Source organism: Trachurus japonicus, chromosome 21, assembly GCF_045865225.1.
Source record: "Trachurus japonicus isolate A0001 chromosome 21, Traja_1.0".
NCBI classification, from domain to species: domain Eukaryota; kingdom Metazoa; phylum Chordata; class Actinopteri; order Carangiformes; family Carangidae; genus Trachurus; species Trachurus japonicus.
The window spans coordinates 19,428,527-19,449,866 of NC_140927.1; the positions used below are offsets into that span (position 1 = coordinate 19,428,527).

General features: G+C 44.1%; 1 protein-coding gene across 2 annotated transcripts; it reads left to right on the plus strand.

The window, feature by feature from the left end:
- Positions 1 to 695: 695 nt before the first annotated feature.
- On the plus strand, positions 696 to 20,576 carry LOC146965104 (vang-like protein 1). 2 transcript variants are annotated; one of them, XM_085765985.1, is made up of 9 exons: positions 696 to 846; positions 6,161 to 6,437; positions 7,406 to 7,577; positions 13,261 to 13,689; positions 14,518 to 14,693; positions 15,700 to 15,833; positions 17,880 to 18,030; positions 18,782 to 19,016; positions 20,113 to 20,575. In XM_085765985.1, the coding sequence occupies exons 2-9, from the start codon at positions 6,367 to 6,369 to the stop codon at positions 20,371 to 20,373; spliced, it is 1,629 nt and encodes a 542-aa protein (XP_085622111.1). In that variant the 5' UTR covers positions 696 to 846; positions 6,161 to 6,366; the 3' UTR covers positions 20,374 to 20,575. The 2 variants fall into 2 exon arrangements, with proteins under 2 accessions (XP_085622111.1, XP_085622110.1); XM_085765984.1 differs by lacking the exon at positions 696 to 846 and adding an exon at positions 16,330 to 16,365 and having other exon boundaries at positions 6,165 to 6,437; positions 20,113 to 20,576.
- Positions 20,577 to 21,340: the final 764 nt, after the last annotated feature.

The following is a 21,340-nucleotide window of genomic DNA, read 5'->3' on the forward strand; positions in this document are numbered from 1 at the left end:
TGGATTTGGCACAGTATCAGCAAAATAAGTTTGGTGAGGATCAAAGTCTTATATACACAATTACTCTCTTTACCTTGTTGAAAAACTTTGTTTGCTCTGTGAACATGCACAAGAATCTAATATTTTGTGTCAGAGGTGTAAATGTTGAACACAAAATGACAACTTCACTGAGAAGTCCACAAACATAAAATAAGGTGAGGATAGCTTTACAGAGGAAATTCAAATTGACACAACAGCACAGACGAACAGGGGGAATTAGAAAATATAATAATGAAATAGCATTAGAATTTCATCTAAAATACATTGATACATTTAAAACATACAATCTGCAAATTTCTCAGTGTGGGTGCCACCTTAAATCAGATTTAAGGTGTGCCCATTATGGAAATCTTTGCTCTTTCTTCTACTGGCATTTATCAGTTTGCACAGTGAAGGTTGATTATGCAAGTGTGAAGTTAGAGGCAAAAACATTTGTTTAATTGACTGGACGTGTATTTTAAAACTTGACAGAACAAATCCAGGAGTCTATCACCTCAGTTCATCACCGACGCTCCTGCTCACAGCTGCTCTAAAGAACGACCTCTTGTGGGCTGGGGTTGAAAATAATCGGTTTAGTGCACTTGGAGTGGTTTGTACCTCCATGCTGCCTTCCTCTCCTCCTCCTCTCCTCCTCTCCTCCTCTCTCTCCTCTCTCCGGTCCTGCTTATCACAATGGCCAGGCTCGTGTGAGGGAGCTATACCTCTCACCACACCACCACAGCGGCGGAAACAGCAGCAGCAGCAGCAGCAGCTCCAGCGCGTCGGCAGAGGGAATATGACACACATCTGAGGAACAAAAAGAAAAAGGTATGTTTTAATGAAATATAATCGCCATGCTGCGTTCATGACACCGGCTATATCTTGGCCAAAAAAAAAAAAAAAAAAAGAACAGAAGCCTGAGACCAACCCCACAGAGGAATTACACATGAAGTTCAATGGTATCGTCGTGGGAAAAAAAAAAAGGTTTCCTTCAAACCAGACTGTAGGTCCTCCTAACCTATATTTTATTTTGAAAGGTAACCTTTTATATGTCCTCGTGCGCCTCTCGTGCGTAAATCAATTTGCCGAAGCGTCAAAACGCATGCATTATTTCAGGTGATGCTCGCTTAACGACGGCAGCCCTCTGTGGTTAATTGACTTCGGGGATGAGACTGAAACGAGATCTATTGTAACCGAGACTGCAGCTGTGTAATAGAGGAGTATATATAGCACCACATGCCCATCTCTCTCTCACACAAACACACACAAACATACACACACAGGAGGCTATAAAATAAAGGGCGTTTCAGTGTGTCGCCATCAGTCTGGGCAGCACACTGTGCACAGCTGGATGAGGTGTTGCTCTGGATGGAGATGTCTCACGTGCCGTTTCCTCCACAGTGTCCCTCGGTCAGAGGCATGATGATGCTGCAGTGAACCTGTGAGCACCTTAAACCCATGTATTATTGATCAGTGCTGATAGCTGCTACCTAGAGGCTGAAATGCTCTCTGTGTGTGTGTATGTGAGGTACAGGGTGGTTACGCCTTCAGTAGGTTGGTTTAGTCAGCCCCCCTGGAAGCCATTCTAGCCATGCATGATCAAAAGAAATAATAATAATCTTTATTATGGACTCGAAAAAGTGGTCCACTCTCATACACATACACACTTAACATGCAAGACAAAACCAAGTAGACAGACAACCAAACAATTAATATAAAATACAGTAATTTGTCATTGTTAGTTTAAGAGAAACGGTGCAAATTATTGTGCCAGTGCTTGCGAAGCCTGGATGTGAGCCGATATCCCATCATGGGGCAGGTTAAGGCCTTGATAACACAGTTATCAGATAGGTCCAAACGACACATGAAATTGAACATCAGCTTACGCAACAATGCCGGACAAGTTGGTACATTAGAAGATACAAATAACTGGCTGGCACTGTGCCACAAGAAAGTGTAGTTGGCACTGCTTTTTGTCATTGGCCTCTCGTAAAGTGTGTTTTCTGGCTGGCAGGGCAGTGGGCAGTGTGTGTGTGTGTGTGTGTGTGTGTGTGTGTGTGTGTGAGGCGGTGTAATGGGAAATGGAGGCACCTTTCAGCTGCCTCCAGGCTAACAGGGGAGGGGAGGCATTAGGAGCCTGCAAAAGCCGGGATAGCGCTGTGTAAAAAAAAAAAGAAAAAAAAGAGTGATGCATTGTAGGGGGTTTAGTGTACAGTAGTGACATAAAAGCAGTGCTCTTACAGTAGGAATGCACAGAGGTATCTCTCTCTTCCTCTGCCCTCCCGGCCGGTATCACCTCGCTCCTTCACCCTGCTCTACTCCACTGTTACTTAGTTCCACATGAGCAGCTCAGAGGGGACTAAGTTTGCATTCCAGAGAACTGTGTCAGGTCTTAACTTTCTCCTCTTACTCTGTGGACGTGTGTGTGTGATTGTGTGTGTATGAAGCAGCAGCAGGGTGATTGAGAGTCTATCCAGCCACTCTAAGTTCACAGGTTTAGCTCTCTGAACATACCGAACAAATACCTCTGTGCCAGGAATCCAGTGTCAGATTTGTCACAGCAAACAATGAAGGGGAGGGGGTGTAACACAGGAACAGGAAGCAAGTGTGTAATTACATCATGTGATCAGGTGCACTAGTGGTGAGGTCAGTGAAATGTTTATTTAAAAAAAGGATCTTTTCATTTTGCGTGATTTGATTCGGTGGCCGATGCTGTAAATCAGCATCTGCTCCTCTGGGTTATCTGGTGTCCATGACTAGACTGGAGATTAATATCACTTCTAATAACAGTGGGGGTGGCCACCATTGTGTTTGCATGCCTTTATTTTGTAAAGCCAGCTTACTGGGCTGTGTTAGTGGTATGTGTGTATGTACGGATATGTTATCATGTGATTTGTTGCTTTTAAATCATGTGTTTTATATTGGAATTTTGCAGAATTGATATACAGCTGACATAATTGCTCATTGAATCGATCCGTCGATCAATGAAACATGAATTTGCGACTGGTTCATTTTTCATGGACCTTTGCTGGGCAAAAGAAGCAATTTGAAAAAGACTGTGGTGTCAATTTTGATATTTTATTAACCAACAAATATCATTTTGATCAATAATGAAAATACCTGTCAGGTGCTGGCGTGTCTGTTTATTTTGTGCATAAGATGTGGAAATATGTAGCCTGCTTTGGGATTTTTGAAACAACTGATAAAAGGAAACAAGGAAGCAGACAGACAGCTGCTGCATCTGGCAGATTTTGGCGCGATGCCACCAGGGCAGGGCACACACACGAAGGAGGGAAAGGGAAGGGAAGGGAAGAGAAGAGAAGAGAAGGGAGGGCATGAGGTCTAATGGGTGTGAGGGCGGGCACAGATGCCATGGTAACCAGGCCTCAGCATGGTCCGTCTAGATGAGCTACGTAGGACTGATCTGTGTCGTTTACGGCGCTAAAGCTGCATCGCACTTTGATGGAATCCCCAATTCCACGCCTCTCTTTTCTCTGCCCGGTGTCGGGGGTCACATGCCCCTGCAGGACACTGTGCTGCAATCCCCCATCCTCAGGTTCATTACTAATTGATGAGTCAGATCAGCAGAGAAAAAAAAGGCTGCACAGAGACTCACGTTTATTTGTTACAACAGTGTCTCTCTTTGGAGTTAAGTTCAAAAATGAATCCATACTTCTACACGAGCCTCCACCTTTGCATCTGCCCTGTGTGAGATCACAGTAGTAGCCCCCAGCGCGCGACAATCTCCATCCGCTAAACAAGCTCATTAATGACTGTTTGTTTTACATTAGTGTCACTTTCTGCCCTCGTGAATCTCCTCTCTGTGCAGCCAACCAGAACGATCTACATCGATGCAGCTACGCTTCACCAGACAATATACTTCCTGCACAGATTCCTTCACGAAGGAAGGGTGAAATGTTTGGGATGGACCGACTCTCAGCCCCCCCCCCCCCAAAAAAGGAGGTTGAGGCAGCCGCACATCTCTGATCCATGTTGTTATTCCCGCATGCTTTATTCATAGTTGTCCGTTGGTTTGTAACTGATAGTTTTTCTTACCCCATGGCTACGATTTTCCACATGGCCTGGTTCACTATGCCTCTTCAAGCTCGTCTCGTGGATGAGTGGCTTCTCAGGGGGATCATCTTGGCCCACATACCACTGCCACGCGTTCAGAGATCAGCACTCAGGGGGTTAACAGCTTTTATTCAAATCATAGCCTCATTCATTTAACCATGCTGGTGTTGGGTGTGATGAGTAGCCCCCCCCCTCCCCTCCCCACACTCACTCCCTCACAGACATACACATACGCACAAAAGTGCATCACACAAATTTGCTCTCAGCAGGGGTGATTGATTATTGCTGCTAGATGGGGCCTCCTGCCTTCAGCGTTGCCAAGGCAACAGCGGACGCTGTGGATGTGGGTTAGAGATGAGAGATGTGACTGTCCCTCTGTCAAAACTCTGGTTTGTGTTTAAAATTTGATGCAGCGACATCAGCTTTGATGCTGTGAGTGCTGCGCTCCGCTATGTTCAAGTGCATTATTCATTGATGTCCTGTGTATCTGCAGCCCCGTCTCCTTCAGTGTTATGTGCTCCTTTTGCTTTTAATAGCCCGAGCAACCGCATCACTGGAGAATGATGTCATATTCCCTCTCAGAAAAAGAGTGCTTCGTGTCACCGGCATCTTTCTACGCCCTTGATGCTACAGGTCTACAAATGACACATAGTCATGCATTTGTCTGACATGAGTAATGCTATATAGGAGTGCGGCATTGTTACTACATAATTTATATGCATTATTTGAAAAATCTTTAATGGAAAATCTGTGGTTTCTCATATGCACCCAGCCACATTTCACTAAAGGGTAATGGAGGGAGAAAACACTTGTATCATCTTAATGGAAATCAGAAACACGGCATTGTCTTCTTCCAACCATAACTTCCACAGAGCGATCTCTATGCAGCTGTGTGGACTGATATCCTAATATAGCTGAACAGGCTAATTCAGCGTTTGCATGCACCGCTGGCTGCAGAGATAACAAATAGCCTGTAAACAGTGAAGGGAGTATAATCCCAGTTAGTGAAAGGAGACTGGGCCGGGGGGGGTTGGTGATTGGCAGGTGGACAGGGTGTAGATTAAGGTCTAAATGAACGGTCATGCATGGTGAGGCACTAAGACATCCTCCTGCATCACACAGCCTGCGTTAAGGCTCAGGAAGGGAGTCGGGTGTTCCCAGTCTGAACACATAATAGCAGGATGGAGAGGTAGATCATGTAGATATAAGCCTGGGAACTCATTTGAACTGCACTTTTGTCGAGTTTTTATGCTACAAATTTTACCTCAACCAATTTATTTTACTTTTTTTGTTTGATTTTAGCCCCTCACAAACTGGATGGAATCAGTTTGCAATTAAAAGCCGGTTTACAGTCTATGGTATATATAGAGCATAAGTGAGTTTAGTCCACTGGTTTTGGACTTCTAGGATCAATGAGGAAAACCATATATTCATGAAAATATCCATGACATAAGCTTCCTAAAAGAGCAGCAGCCTTGTCTATTAACCTCGTAGCAGCTTGTAGAACTGGAAATAGTCACTCTGCTTCAAACATGGCATTTCCTGTCATATCTTCTAACAGTTTCAAGTTGAAAGTGAAGTGTTTTCACTCTGAAGTTCCTGATTTTGATGTATTAGTGTTTATTTATCTTGCAGTATTTTACCAGGAGGTCCCGTGAGATGCATTATTTCTTCTTTCAAGACCAATGTGGCAGCATCAAGGCAAAGTAAAAAAAAAAATAGACATAGACTAATTCATTTGAGAGGTGCACATTCTGGTTTTGAAGGCAGTATTTCCCCCCCAAAAGTTTGTCTTATACAGAACTAATATGTAGTTTTGCCAAGTTCAGGACCGACAGGGAGTGTTTAGCACTGAAGACAATCCATCTATTATCAGTCTTACTGCTGTTAGAGAAAGGAAGTGTAGTGTTATGCATAGGTGGACAAGAATAAACCTGCCCGACATAGTCTATACATTAATGATTCATTATTTTATGTATCTATCTTTCCTTATGTCAACTCTCAGTTGTAATTAAAAAACAAACCCTTGGTTCTCCCTCTCATACCTTTTTATCTCTCCATCTCTCAGGTCAATGTGGCTACTAAAGCCGATCTCTCGGGTAGCAGTCAGCCATCGTGGATTCCTGAGGCTCGTCTCTATAGCAACCCATTCCTCCTCCTGAGCATCGCTGCCAACTTTACGCTCTCTGCCACGCGACGAGTCCACTCCTCATCCCACCCCACCCCCACCCCCACCCCTCTCCGTCCAATCACCGCCTCTGACCTGCGTTTGGGATGGACACCGAGTCGACCCACTCGGGCTACTCCTATCACTCCAGCCGCTCCGGGAGATCAAACCGACATGGGTATGTTTCCTGTCTGTCTGCCTCTCCATCTGATGTGTCTGCCACACCCCCACCCACCCACCCACCCCCCTCCCCCCTTCCCGTCCCCTACTGTACCTGTCTATCCCTCCCTTTTTTGTTGTTTTAGGTGGATCATCTGTCACCCCAGCCCCTTGCTATGTTTTTTTTTTTTCCTACTGAACTGCCTTTGGTGCACATTGACTTTGTTGTGTTTTTGCCCTCTGTCTGGTCGGGCCGCGCATTAGTCGTAGCCAAATAAATGAGATGAGAGACTAAGAGAGAGACAGAGCGGGAGCAAGCTAGAGATTGAGGCAGACAGAGCTCATGGATTAGGGTCGTCACAGATGAGTGGCTCTAACCTATTTCAGTGGTTTACTCTACTCTGTCTATTCTGCAGATGAGAGAAACATTTGATTTGCGTCCCGTCCATCCCTCCCATCCCTCACTCCTGTGACTGTCTGTTGGAATGATCATAGTATTCCCATCCCATCCCCCAATCCCCCTTTTTCTTGTATAAAGTTACTGTCATTATCCATCTGTCCTTTATTCTCTTGATTTTTTAAGTAATCATTTTATTTTAAACAAGAGTTTAATATTTTGTCAAATATCAAGATTGTTACAATTGATTATTTTGGTCAATCATATCAATACAGACTTTCTGTTTTGACTTAGGTTTTGCATGTATTTGCTTGTTTACATACGTAAGTAAAGCGGTGAAGTGATTAACCACATTTGAACTCCCACTTCAATAGACAAGGCAAGGCAAGGCAATTTTATTTGTATAGCCCGTTTTTACAAACAGTTTGTCTCAAAGGGCTTTACATGGCATCAATATAGTGACTATGTGTGCTTTTGTTTTTCCAACAACTGATAGACAAAATGGTAATCAAGAAAGTCAATCACAGTGAGTATGTCAGTGTGTTAGGATCCCAGTCTTTATTTGTCTCTATACTTTGTGTGTTTCCCAGGGATCGAAGCCGTGAGCGCCACAAGCCCAGCAGCAGCAAAGACAGCAGTCGCTCTGAGAGGTCCGTCGTCATCAACCCCCCAGACACGCCATCCCAGGACTCACCCGTTCACAACGGAGAGCCGCTGCCAGGAGAACCCACACCAGCGCCGGATCACGGAGATGACGGCCAGGTAGACGATTAAATCACAGACTGGAGTAACCTGTGAATGAACACAGGCTGTGTTTTTTTTCAGAGGCACACTTTCAAACTGTCTTTGCAGTAATCACATTCCCGTAGAGGAAATCAGAAGTCCCAGTAATCCAGCTATGAACTCCACACCCTGACCTTATAAACTCGTCCTCACACAGCTGGCTACCCATTGCCTCAGAGCCTGACAGATAATAACAATGGTGACAAGGGATCAAATAGGTCACAGGATTAGCATCCCTCTTGTATGCCCGGACGGACTGGTACGGACAATGCTGCATTACAGTGTGTGTGTATGTGTGTGATACTTGGTATAACTGTCATGCCTGATAGCTTTAAAGCGGAGCAAATTGGTACCAGTCATCCCATAAAGCTGATTTTGCTGAGCTCTGCGAGCAAAATAGGTTTCAAGTAAAAAAAAAATAAAAAAAATGCTGTGATAATGCAGCTCTAAGCCAGAGTGTATCTTTAACTGAGTCAACTCCACATGGATTAAAGCTGCAGTTAAACGCTGTCATCACTGACTGTTTAAGCAAAGAAATACCTTTTATTTTCTTGGCGAAAAGTAGATGAGATGATAAAATTACTCACTCTCTCTCAGCTTATTCTCCTCCGGTTCCAGCTTTATATTCAACAGAATAGACAATTCTTTACAATGCAAAAGGTCAGCTACTACAATTAATTCATTTAACTGCAATGAAAGGCGAAGGAGGCTATTTACAGGAGGAAAAAGAGTTATAGATATTCTTCTTAAGAGGAGGGAGCTCTGCCCGAGGCGGCCTTCACAGCCTCTCTGACCTACTTGAAATCTATAGTAAGAGAAGAACATTTTACTGTTGTGTGCATACCGTTAGTTAGTGTATATAAGAAGTGAATGTGAATTGTGAGTACGGGCCGCCTGCAAAAGGTGAGTACCCCCCACCCCACCCAACCCCATCGATAGTATTATTTAATGTGATTAGGATTTGGTCATGTTTTCAGCCAGACTTTCTAACACTCTGAGGTCTGACCTATTTTGCCATCTCCACTCAGCATCCCCTTCTGTCTGGGCAGCCGCATTCCTCACTGTCATGTGATTGTCAGCTTGTAGCTTACGTCCTTTGTCGGTAGTGTAAGGTAATCTGCCATTGTGTCGCGTTAGCCCTCCAGACAAAAAAAAAAAAAAGTGTCCAAAATGGGCACACCAGCGTCAACCATCACCAAAAAACGCAGACAGACATTCTCACAGACCGAGATTAGCCATAGCATCCAGCCCAAACGCCACTTTGAGGAAAGCTGATATGAATAATCCTCCATGTTTACACGCAGGCCTGTGACATAAGGATGTGCATTTGGACCACAGCTTCTGTTCATGTGTGTGTATGTGTGTGTTTGTGTGTGTTACAGTAATGTGTGTGAGTCAGTCATAGAGCGAGTGCCAAATCTGTTATTGAGACTGTCCATGCTGCTTTGTGAGACTCAGTCACTGTGAGTCTGTGCCAGAAGGCAGCAGCTTCAGTTTCCACACAATGTTAGATCTAGCACAACACCAAAGCATATGACGAGGAACACATACAATTATTTTGGAATTTGACACTTTGCATCTTTGCCTTTTTTAATATTTTTAATACAGTTGTAGATACACTTCCTCGCAGCTACGACACCAACCAGCTTGTGTTTTTTGATGTTGCAAAAGAAAAACAAACCTCCACTATCAAAGGAATGGAGTAAAATGACTGAAACCGATCTTTGTCTCACAGGCGCCATGACTCATTTTAGCACAAACACACTCACACATTCTGACACTAATACCCTCGGTAACACCAGCGCAAACAAACCAATGTGTTTGTGTCACTCTAACCTCCACCCAGGGCCTGGTGGGGCTTAGGCATTGTGTTGTGCGTCTGGCAGGGCTGCTTTGCCGTTTGCATGTGTGAGTCTCCGTGAGCAGTGCTAATCAGTATGTTGTTGTATTGTTGTGCTTTGTGGTGGCGGAAACGGGTCCTAACCGTAATCCATATTCACCCCCTGCCAGATGAAAAGACTGCCAAGCAAGCAAGCAGGCGGCAGACGAGCTGCTCTCTCACTCCGTCTCTCTCTCTCTCTCTCTCCCCGCGCTCTCTTTCTCTTTCTCTTTCTCCTGCTACCCTTCTCTGTTTCATCCTCCCAGTTATTTACACTTTCCCCTCACTCTACTGTATGTAGAGATAAGGTCTGATTAGTGCAGCGTTAATCTTGGGGATTAATCCGCTGAGACTTAATGGCTGCTTTTAACACTGTATTAGCTCAGTCAATGATACACTGTCTTCCTCCACTAAATGAGACGTTAGCATCAAACCTTGTCTCTATTAAAAGTCTGGCTGCGTAAACACCTTGGCAGAGAGGTTGCGTGGGAGGATGAAGTATTCAGGTTTCGTATCCAAACGGAGGCCGATGCAGCATATGAGCTATTGGGGTGCATATGTTTACGTGAACTGTAAAAATGTAGCTGATGTATATAGTGTTGGGTTGATTTGGAAAAAGCCTTTCACACGGGAACAGGATAAACACCAAGACTAGCGTTCTGAGGTTGTTACCGCACAAGAAACAACAGGAAAATAACATAAAATAAATCTCTTCATCTTCCTCCTCTTTTCGGTCCACAAGCAATAAAACTGTGCCTCATAGCCAACATCTGGTGAGGAGTGGCACAGACAGTCTGGCTTTCTCCGCTGAGTCTGAGCTAGTTAATCCTGTGATGTGTCCCCTTCTGCTCTCCGTGAAGTATTTAAAGGGAATGATTTGACATTTTGGGAAACGCACGCTCATGCAATTTCTCCCTGAGATTGTCTCAAAAGTGTCTGTTTAGTGTGAAGCTACAACCGACAGCTGTTTGTTTAGCCTGGGACGGTTTGGTCGCCCGACAGCAAGCAAGGGAGAGATGCTGCAGCACCAAGCCAAGAAAGACGCCCACACAAAACCACATAAAAATTGTCTTTTTTTTTTTTTTCTTTTTTTTTACACTTTTTTGTACAAATGAAACAAAGGAGATCTAATAGTGAGAGGAGAGAAGGAGAGATGCCAAGCTGTTCTGCTGTTTTGCAAATCTGGGCTAACAACCTCAAATGTATCATACGGCCGTACTGTAAGTGTATTGTCGGTTTCCCATCTATATCTCGCCAGTGAAGTAAAGAGGAGTGCTTCCTGAAATGTTGAGCTTCCAAACTCAATTAAGTTGCACTCAGTAGGCCTAGTGTATTTTTCTATTTGTACTGTATATTGTCAGGAAGCAGAATCAGCATGAAATACCAATATGATCCAAGTTCCTAAGTGAATAATTCACTATGCACATACAGGATGTGGTTGCACATCAATCTAAGTAATCACTAACCTATGACTGTTAAATCAAGGTGTAGCAACTACACCTGTACTTTGTGATTGGCTGAATTGTTGTGAATGACAGATCATGGGGTAGCGATTCTGTCTGAACAGGTTCAGATTTAACTCTTAAAAAAAAAAGGAGAAAAAAAAAGGCTTCATTGTATCCACAACCATAAAACCCCAGGGAATCACTCTCTGATTTATTTAGACTTTGAGTGAGAAAAAAGAAACAACAATATTGATCTTGTGTGGCGGAGAGAAAATCTATCCAGCCCTTTGTTTTCTAAAGGACTAATCAGTGTGTGGAGTAGTCCAGGTCACATGACCGATTACAGACGGCTTCCCAAAGGTTGTGACCCTGTTAAACAGAGTTGACTTAAGAGAGAAACAGGAGCAAAGAGAGGAGAGATGTGTGCTGAATAAAAATGAGACCAGACTGCAAATGGAGCCGACGGTACCCTTAACAAAGCTAACCTCTGGCTTCATACATTCCTCCAGCAGACAGATCCCCGCAACTGCTATCGCACACCTTCACTGCTGCCGTCCTCCTGCGTCTCCTCCTCTCGTTCATCTTCTGGCTCCCGTTGGCGTCTGCTCCTCCTGCACGGCACAGTTAATTGGCTGTGAACAGTAATGGAGGGGGTGGGGCAGAAATCATACTTATGTTGCATTTTTTTCCTGATTGGAAATATGCAAATGCGTTGTTGATTTCATATTTCACTTTTTTTCTTCTTTTTTTTTTAAATCAGCAGGGTCAGCTTCATCTGAAAAACATTTACAGATAATCCTTAATAGCCAGAAATGGCACAGTTTACAGTGGGAGACAGGTGGGAAAAACATTCCCTCATTTCATGTTGTTAGAGTAAGTGTGTGTGTGTGTGTGTGTGTGTGTGTGTGTGTGTGTGTGTGTGTGTGTGTGTGTGTGTGTGTGTGTGTGTGTGTGAGTGCGTGTGTGTGTGTGCGTGTGTGTGTGAGTGCGTGTGTGTGCATGTGTGTGCGGATCCATGAAGACTTATTCTGCTCAGCATGTCATTTTTCATCCCTCATCTGTCTCACTGCAGCTGCCAACCCTGTCATTGGTTGTAGTTGGAGATATGCACAATGCAGTGACACTCTAGGGGACAATGAATAGCTAATTACACGAATTAATGGCAGGCAGGCACACACACACACAGGAAATAAATGCCTCTTTAGAACAGACATGTCATTAATTTATTCTTTCTATGTGTCTTTGTGGGGAAGATTTATGCTTAAAATTACCCTACTGGTATGGAGGAAAGATATGTGATTCTAATTTGCAGTGATGGGTTTGGAGAGCTTCAGCTTTTGTTGTTGTGGCTCAGTGTGTGTGTGTGTGTGTGTGTGTGTGTGTGTGTGTGTGTGTGTGTGTTTGCTTTCATATGTCGACATACAGTGTCCTGCCAGTGAGCATTACCGCACATCCCGTCCTGTCATCCTTTATTACTTAAATGGGACTTTGAAAGCTTGTCATACTGAGGCAAAACTCCAAGAAAATCAAATGTCTCTAAATAGCATGAAGAGTGTGGCTGTGTGCATCCTGCCTCAATAAGGGGGTAGAGAAGGAGAAAAGAGGCATTGTTGTCTGTGTGATTCAGGATCATATTAACCAGTCAATTTGCTAATTTCTCGGTTTGGCTGGTTTTCTCTGGTTCGTCTATTATCCTGTCATTTTGAAGGGGTTGTATTAGCCTAGATTTTCAGATAACTGTCGCAGCTATTTCCTCCTCTACTCCAAAACAATGAAGGTTTTGTTTTGGAGTTTTCATGGTATTAAAAATAAAAGGCATTTAAAGCTGCTATGGAAGATTTTGTCCCAAAATACCATATGCTGTATGAAAATTACCCTCCAGAGCATTTTAGCACCTATCCATTCATGGATATTGGTATTACTTCATTCATTCATTCATTCCTTTTTTATACCGCTTATCCGCACTAGGGTCAAAGGTAAGCTGGAGCCTATCTCAGCTGACCTTGGGCGAGAGGCGGGTACACCCTGGACAGGTCGCCAGTCTATCGCAGGGCTAACATATATAGACAGACATCCATTCACACTCTCATTCTGGGCAATTTAGAGCAGCCAAATAACCCAACCTGCATGTCTTTGGTCTGTGGGAGGAAGCCGGAGTACCAGGAGAGAACCCACGCATGCACGGGGAGAACATGCAAACTCTGCATAATATTCTATTACTGCATATTACATATATATTCTGATTCTGCATATCATAGATAGTCATTCTGAACAATCATCTCTTTAAGAACCACAGCCAGTCACAAAAACACACCTGTCCTTCACTTTCTCCTCTCAGGATGATAACTGGGGCGAAACCACCACCGCGGTGACGGGCACCTCGGAGCTGAGCATCTCCCAGGAGGAAGTGGTGGGACTGGGGAAGGAGATACAGGACCGGACACAGGGTTTCCGTCGCTACCTCCCCCTGGCCGTGGGCTTGTGTGTGGGGCTTCTGGTGGTGGCCACGCCCCTGGTCTTCCTGCTTCTTCCAGCTGTGATGTGGCCCGACAGACTGCAGGCCTGCGGCGCAGCCTGCGAGGGCCTCTTCCTCTCCATCTCCTTCAAGCTCCTCATCCTCATGGTGGCCATTTGGGCCTTGTTCCTACGGCCGGGCCGCGCCAGCCTGCCCAGGGTGTGTGTGTACCGTGCCTTCCTCACTACACTCACACTCCTGCTGACCATGTCTTATTGGCTCTTCTACGGGGTCCGGATCCTTGATGCACAGGTGGGTTCAGGAGTGTTTTATATGGCTGTGAAAATCATACAGTGTGTTCTCTTACTTATAGCACTGCCATTCCAGTTTAATAACATTTTTTGTGATCCATGACTTAAAAGGATTCATTTCAAACAAAAGTGAGGCTGATGTATCAATTTGAAAATAATGGACCATCATCAGAATCACTCACTTTCCTGGGTTATTGTATGATTACTTTAAAAGCATCTCTTCTTATTTGGATTAGTGGACAGTAGCTCCTTAGAGCTCAAAACACTGTAACCTAAGAAAACACCAACACAACACACTACAAATACAGAAAACAACTCTATACATTTGACACCAGATGTTCGACAAAAACATCTGGACTGCACCACAAAAGCTAACACAGTACTTATTTGCAATAATATCTGGATCATGATATACTGACATCATGATTAACCAAACAAACTCAACATGTGTAGCCACCTTCATAACTTCTACTGTGAAGAAGCAGAAGTGCACACCACAGTTTGTGCCCTGTGAAACACTTCTGTTGTGTTGTGAGTTTTTGCAGCACGTGTGTTGTCAAATTGATAAAGTTGTTGTAGCATTTGTGTCTTTGCATGTGTTTTGTGGTGTTATCTCAAGGCCACCATGCCAACAAACGACTTAGCTGTTCCCTAACTTGGTTTCCATTTAGCTAATTTTGATTTGATTCACAAACACACACACACACACACACACACACACAACAGATGGTTTTTCATCTCAATGACATTTTTCTGGTTAAATTTAGTGTGAATAAAAAACGAAAGCAGTGAATGTTTCCACTTAACGCGTACGATGTGGTCCGAGCAGGACGAGGACTACCACGGTATCGTCCAGTTCGCCGTGTCCCTGGTGGACTCGCAGCTGTTTGTCCACTACCTGGCCGTGGTGCTGCTGGAGCTCCGCCAGCTGCAGCCCTGCTACAGCGTGTGTGTTATCCGCTCCACGGACGGGGAGACACGTCAGTACAACATAGGACAGCTCAGGTAAATACACTGACCCACTGTACGGTAATTAACGCGCCTCCTTCCTCTGCAGCTCCTGAGGGAACAGATGAGGGTATAGAATAACCCTTTATACCTTTACATGTGAATGTGGCCTCTCTGTACAGCACACACACACACACACACACACACACACACACACACACACACAGTGGCACTTGGTCACAGTCTTTAAACTCCAGCATGTTGAAGTATGTGTGTAATTGGACGCCCATGTCCACAGGGAAGACTGGCACAGGCAGTAATTGAGTTACTCATCAAGTCTCTTCGTCTACTTCGCTCAAGGCGAGTTATTCTAAGAATCAGGGGGGAGGGATAAGAAAGAGACGGACACAGGCGCTCGTCCTGCGGCTGTCTCACTTTGTCTCTGCTCTGATCAAGCGTGTGAGAACAGCGGGACAAAGGAGACAATGGCGGTAATTAGATAGGTTTTGTGTGATGTGGCTAAAAACAATAGGGTTTGTAACTAACTCTTGGTGCCGGTAAACAGGAAGTTAAAACCTGCACAGGAAGCAAAACTGCACCAATTTTGTACCTTTTGTGGCTCCAGGGGGGAAACTGTGAGAACCCTGATAAAATGGGAAAATGAGGCTGAGGACTACAAAAAAAAAAAGAAAAATGGCGGTGTGAAAGTGGAAAGAATAGATCTTACCACACCTCTGCAGCCTGCTCCTCATCTCTGCTTTTTGTATTCATTCACATCCACAGCTTTCTAACATAATATACACAAACCTCTGTGAGCAGGGAGGCCAAACATTGTGAATAATGGAGGTTGCAGGCTTTGATAAGGAAGAAGAATGTGTGGAATGAGAATATGTTTGATACAATATTTTAAGTAACATTTCAGGCACACAGACATTTTCTTCAGGTTTTTATTAGGAAACAAACAAACCCAAAATCAAAAGAATCATCAGAACCTTTTTTTGTTTGTCTAACTCACTCTGTATCTCAGTTTTCACTTAGTACTATCTCTCCGTCTCTTGCCCAGCATCCAGAGGGCTGCTCTGTCCATTCTGGAGTATTACTACAGAGATTTTCCGCTCCATAACCCAGCGCTTCTTTCTGCCTCCAAGCACCGGGCTGCCAAACACCTGGCCGGGTTAAAGGTCTACAACGTGGATGGTTAGTCGCACTGTTTGTCCCTTTCATTCTGTCTCATGTTACAAAACATTTCAGTTGATGTCCCTCTCTGTGCTTCTCCGGTTCCCAGGGGCCAGTTTCACTAAGAGCTTTAGACTGGTCTGTAATGTCGAAGCTGTAATAATGTCTAAGTGTTCCGTTTATTTTTAGATTAGTCTCATTCGAGTTAGTTTCACCAAATTAAGTCTGACTTATTTAAAGCCACATTAACCAGACAAGGCTGTGTTTCCATGGGCACAATCAACGACACCGGCTAACCAGTGTTTCCAGGGTAACAATCAGTGACCAGTTGCATCAAGAAGCAAAAAAAAATCATAAAACATATTTTAGATTTCTCAAGTCTCTTCTGAACTGAAGTCTGATGATTAGTTAAACCTATAAGCTGCAGTTAGAGTGCATCTTTGCCATCTTCTGCTCCTTTTCCTTCTTGTTGTGTTTGATGTTTTCCTTCTCCATCTCCCATCTTTTCCACAATCAGCTTTTAGAAACAAACTGAGAACATACCTTTTGGACAGTAAGTACAAATAAAAGTCCTCAGCATCACTCTGCACGGTACTAAATCACAGGAAGCTGCTTATTTCACGGTTCAGTTGACCCCATCTTTACAGCACTCTAAAGCCTCCATCTCTGACATACAGTAATGTATACGGTGTATTGCCTCTGCAGAAAGCACTCTGCTTCACATGCACATGCACATACACCGGCTGTTAACACGACAATGTTCTTGATGTATCGCCTCCCTGCACCCTCACACACGCACACACACACACACGCACACACACACTGCACTGACATATATTGCACCTTGTCTTGCAGTGTCCTCCACTCACCACTCATCAATCCCCTTGACCTATATCACAGTGGATTTGGTGATCTATGGCAGGAGTGCAGTATGGGATATGGTGTCCTCACAGCACCTCCCATCCACCCCACCCCCCTCCTCGCTATCAAAGTGCAGCGGAAAGGCCTCTAGAGGGCTGTGGAATTTCAATCCTTAAATAATTCATCAGAGTAACGCTCATTTCGCACATACTCCCACATCTCTCCTTCCTCCCGCTCAGCCCTGTCTCCAGCTCCACTCACTCTTGCTTTCTTTTCTTTTTTTTTCTCCAACCCCTTCAGTTTTTCACTCACTTCAAACCCCCACCCAGTCCCAGTCCCCTCCCACCTTCTCATTCACAGTCATTCACTGTCGCTTTTCTCATGGCATGAATATGTAGGGCAGGAAGTTAAAGAGGCAACTGTTTACCAATGTTTTCAGTGGAAAATATTTACAATGCTCCCTGTGCAAATTATTCAGCATTCTTTCAATACGCTCGGTGTTTCCCCCTCACCTGCGCTTGCACACACAAACATGCAGATTAGATTATTAATGATTTATACCTTTACCTGACCTGCAGCGCTTACTCTATATTACCTCCTCCAAACTGTGCTGATCTTCATGAATATGGACCAGATCTCAACCCCCCCACACATAATAAAAACCCCAGGAACTGTAATATACTGCTGTATAAGCTCCATTAGCTTTATGGGTTTGTCACACAAATCAGTAAATTCACAGATCAGACCAGAACTACGGCCTTTGAAGTGTAAAATGATGAATATCTTACCCACCCCACCCCCAAACACACCCAGTGAAAAGGTTTCTGCCTTAGTGGAAAAATGTGGATGCTTCCAGTGGAAATTACCTCTTTTTCTTTCAGTGCTATAATTAACATTCTCTGTGACTGAGACACATGATCTGGCAGGATGCCCCAGATAAATTGCGGAAGATTAGCACACAGGGTCCTTAAATCTGTCTGCGGAGCACAATACGGGAGAAATACTGACCAAGTTGGTTGATTTACACTTGCTACACACCTCCAGTTATGTGTAATATCTGCGCTCTCTCCTCCAATGTGACCTTTTCTTTCCATGCCTTCCTATTAAGAAGCAGCCCATTAATCAGAGCCTGGTAGGGTCAGGAACCACTTCGTCCAGCTCAGACTGATCTAACCAATTTGCCTCTGTCCTCTCGTTTCGGTGCAGCCCCAGGGAACGCGGCAGGGGCTCCGCCCGGTAATGGGAATCAGTCACGGGCGATGGTTGCAGCTGCCGCCAAACGCAAAGACAGCGCCCACAATGAGCTGTACTACGAGGAGGCCGACTACGAGAGAAGAGTCCGCAAACGCAGAGCCAGGTGAGCCTGGCTGTGAGAAATGACATCATGTCATGGGGTGAATTATCGATCTATAGTATAGGCTCTTTCAGCCGCACCTCAGGCTATGATGGCTAATTTCACATGTCAGCCCATGTGTGCTTCACGGCAAGAATAACTGTCTTTCTGAGCATTTCTCGACACAAGTGTGAATTAAATGCTGTGAGATTCACACAAAAGCTACAGCAGCATAATAATGAATACAATGAGAGACTGAAGGCGCTTTTTGTTTAGCATTCATGCCATTTAATTATCATGTCTTATGCACAAAGCAAAAGAAATTGGTTTAATAAACCAAGAAATACTATAAATAACCCACTGCTTCTTGCCTGATAGTCCAGGTCAAGAGAACTGCAAAAAAAAAAAACCTTTGTGTACAAAAAACAATTTAACTTTAAATATAATTAATCAGAAAAAGGAGATTCAGCTTAATGTGATGTAATTCTGTGTTTACACATGTACACAAAGTATCTGATTGAATTAGTGAGAATTCATTCAGGGATCCACAAGTGAGAAGCAGGCACAAGTGTACGAATATTTATGGACACCTACAGTATGTTTGAATGACAAGAAGCCATTACTTTAACAGATGATGGGAAAAGCTGTATATATATATAATATACCCCACGTCTAAAAAGGGCTTAACTTGTACATGTGGAATGTGTTGCTTATTGAACAGTATGGATTAAACGCAGTAAGCTCGACAGCTGACAGTAAGCTCCTTCTTTGTCAGGCTGGTGGTGGCTGTAGAAGAGGCCTTCACTCATGTTCGACGGATGAAAAAGGAGGATGAGCGCGCGGCGCCCTCTGACATTATGGACGTGCGAGAGGCAGCTCTGGCCATATTTCCCTCCATGGCACGTGCCCTGCAGAAGTACCTCCGCACCACCAGGAGGCAACACTGCCACAGCATGGAGAGCATCCAGAAGCACCTGGCTTTCTGTCTCGTCAATAACATGAGCCCTAAGGTCGGCACAGCGTTGAATGTTTTTTAAATACTGTCACAACAATGAGAATATTTCAAACCACAAAAAGTCAGCGTTTATCAGACTTTATGTTGCATTTCATTTGGCAGATGCTTTCATTTGATAGCTTTCGGTGGCTTGTTCCACCATCTGGGAACCACAGGCAAAAACAGTCTGGACTGCGATTGCCTTATGTGCAGGGACGGCAATGCCAGACGACATTCCTCGGAGGAAAGCAGGCTTATGTTTCGTGAGAAGGAGCATAAGCCTGAATGATTGAGTAGACGGGTGGAAAAGCTAGAAGCTACTCTGAAGGCAAATAGCAGTTCACTTCAGTGTGATTCTGGCGGCCATGGATACCCAGTGTGTATCCAGCGCAGAGTGACATGTGCAAATTTATATCTGATTGAAGACCAGGTGCATCGCTGCATTGTGGGCCATCTGTAATGGTTTCACTGTGCGTGAATGGAGGCCAGCCAGATGGGACTTAAAGGATAATTCCAGTTTATTACACCTTGAGTTATTTTCATCTTTCTAGCGATTATCTTTATCAGCTGTGAAAGCACTGGGGAGTAACAGGAGGACCTACCAACGTGATGGGGTTTGAGATCAAACAGGTTGCATACATAACACCTTGATTATTCATACTTCAAAAAATACAAAACATCAATATGCTACTGTGGAGTCAGTGTACTAGTTTATTTCTAAGGAGATATATGTAATGTGTAAACCACAAAATGTTGTAAATAGTCCCTATCGGTAAGTGTGGTTGGTCTGTTATGGTTGTTAATTTTTGGCAATGTTGTATAACCAATGAGAAATACATACAGAAAGATGTTTCTGTAAGATATTTTGCACAAATAATGGCACACATTGGCCATAACCAGGAGCTATTTCTGCCTGCAAAATTCCTCCTCAGGCAACAGCATCTGGCAACCCACCACTGCTGTTCCCATAGGCCCCAGATCTTCATTCAAAGAGAAGTTTGTTTGTTTTTGCAATAAAAAATGGTGGTAAAATAGCTTAAAATTCAGGTTTTTAACATTATCCTAATGAGAAATAATTGTCTCATTGAATGGCTGTCTGTGTGTGTGTCCAGGCCTTCCTCGAGGCCTACCTGGCCCCCGGTCCCACCCTGCAGTACGGCCCAGAGCGCTGGATGGCCGATCAGTGGACGTTGGTCAGCGAGGCTTCTGTCACCAGTGGCATAAAGGAGGGGGCAGAGTTCCTGCTGAAGTGTCTGGACTTTAGCTTAGCTATTACCGTGAAGGGCATCCCTTACATCCGGGTGACTGAGGAATACATCGACCCCAAGTCTCACAAGTTTATACTGCTGCTTCAATCAGAAACCTCAGTTTAACAGACCCAGCGGACGAAGTGTGCTGCTGATCTGGACTTGCAGGGCTGTTAACGATTATCTGACTGAATTTTTCAAAACAACACAAAAAAAGAAAGAAAAAAAAACTTTTTGTACTGTTTTTTGTACTTAAGTTTATGTCACTTTCTCACATATCTTTGTGTCCAGGACAATAAAAGACACAAAACATGGGGGGAGGGGGTTTGCTTGGATTTCTCTGTCAGGTATTCCTCTATGCACCTCACATGACCCTCACAGATGTTCCTCTTCCTTCCTTGATCTGCATGTGTCAGTGTGTGCCTGCATGGGAGAGATCATGATTAAGGAGTGTGTTATTTAGGATGCAAAAGTGTGTGTGCGTGTGTGTGTGTGTATGACAGAGAGAGAGAGAGTGTGTGTAATACATACCTGGGGTCTGCTTGGCTCCCCCTTTCTCCTTAGTGTTACTGTAGTGACAAGGACATTTGATATAAACAACCCTTTTAACCAAACTGCTCTTTAGCAGTCTTTAATGATTATTTATCTGTCCTGTATTACAGATGTATGTACAGTATTTATATGTGAATATACTGTTATCCTCCACACTTTTATATCAAAACTGTGCTATGCTTTTGTTTGTTTTTTTACTTTGTCTGTCTGTGCTGTAATCGTGGAGATAAGTGGACTGTAAATAGCTGAGGACGTGTGTGTAAATGTCAAGACAAATCGCCGGGGTGTGTGGAAGTAAATGCCAAACACAGCACAGCTGAATGGAGACGGGTCGAGCCAAGAGATTGTGAGCTAACACATCTGACAAGTCACCATGTTTGCATTTGTGCAGTTAAAGCGCGTGGAGCGTACACTGATCTTTTTGTAGGTCCAGCAGAGGGACTTGATGTTTGGATGGCGACGTGGTTCATGTGACTGAAATTTAACTGAGTGCTGTTTAGTTTCAGAACATATGCCACTGATTTGGGGCTTAATTCACCAT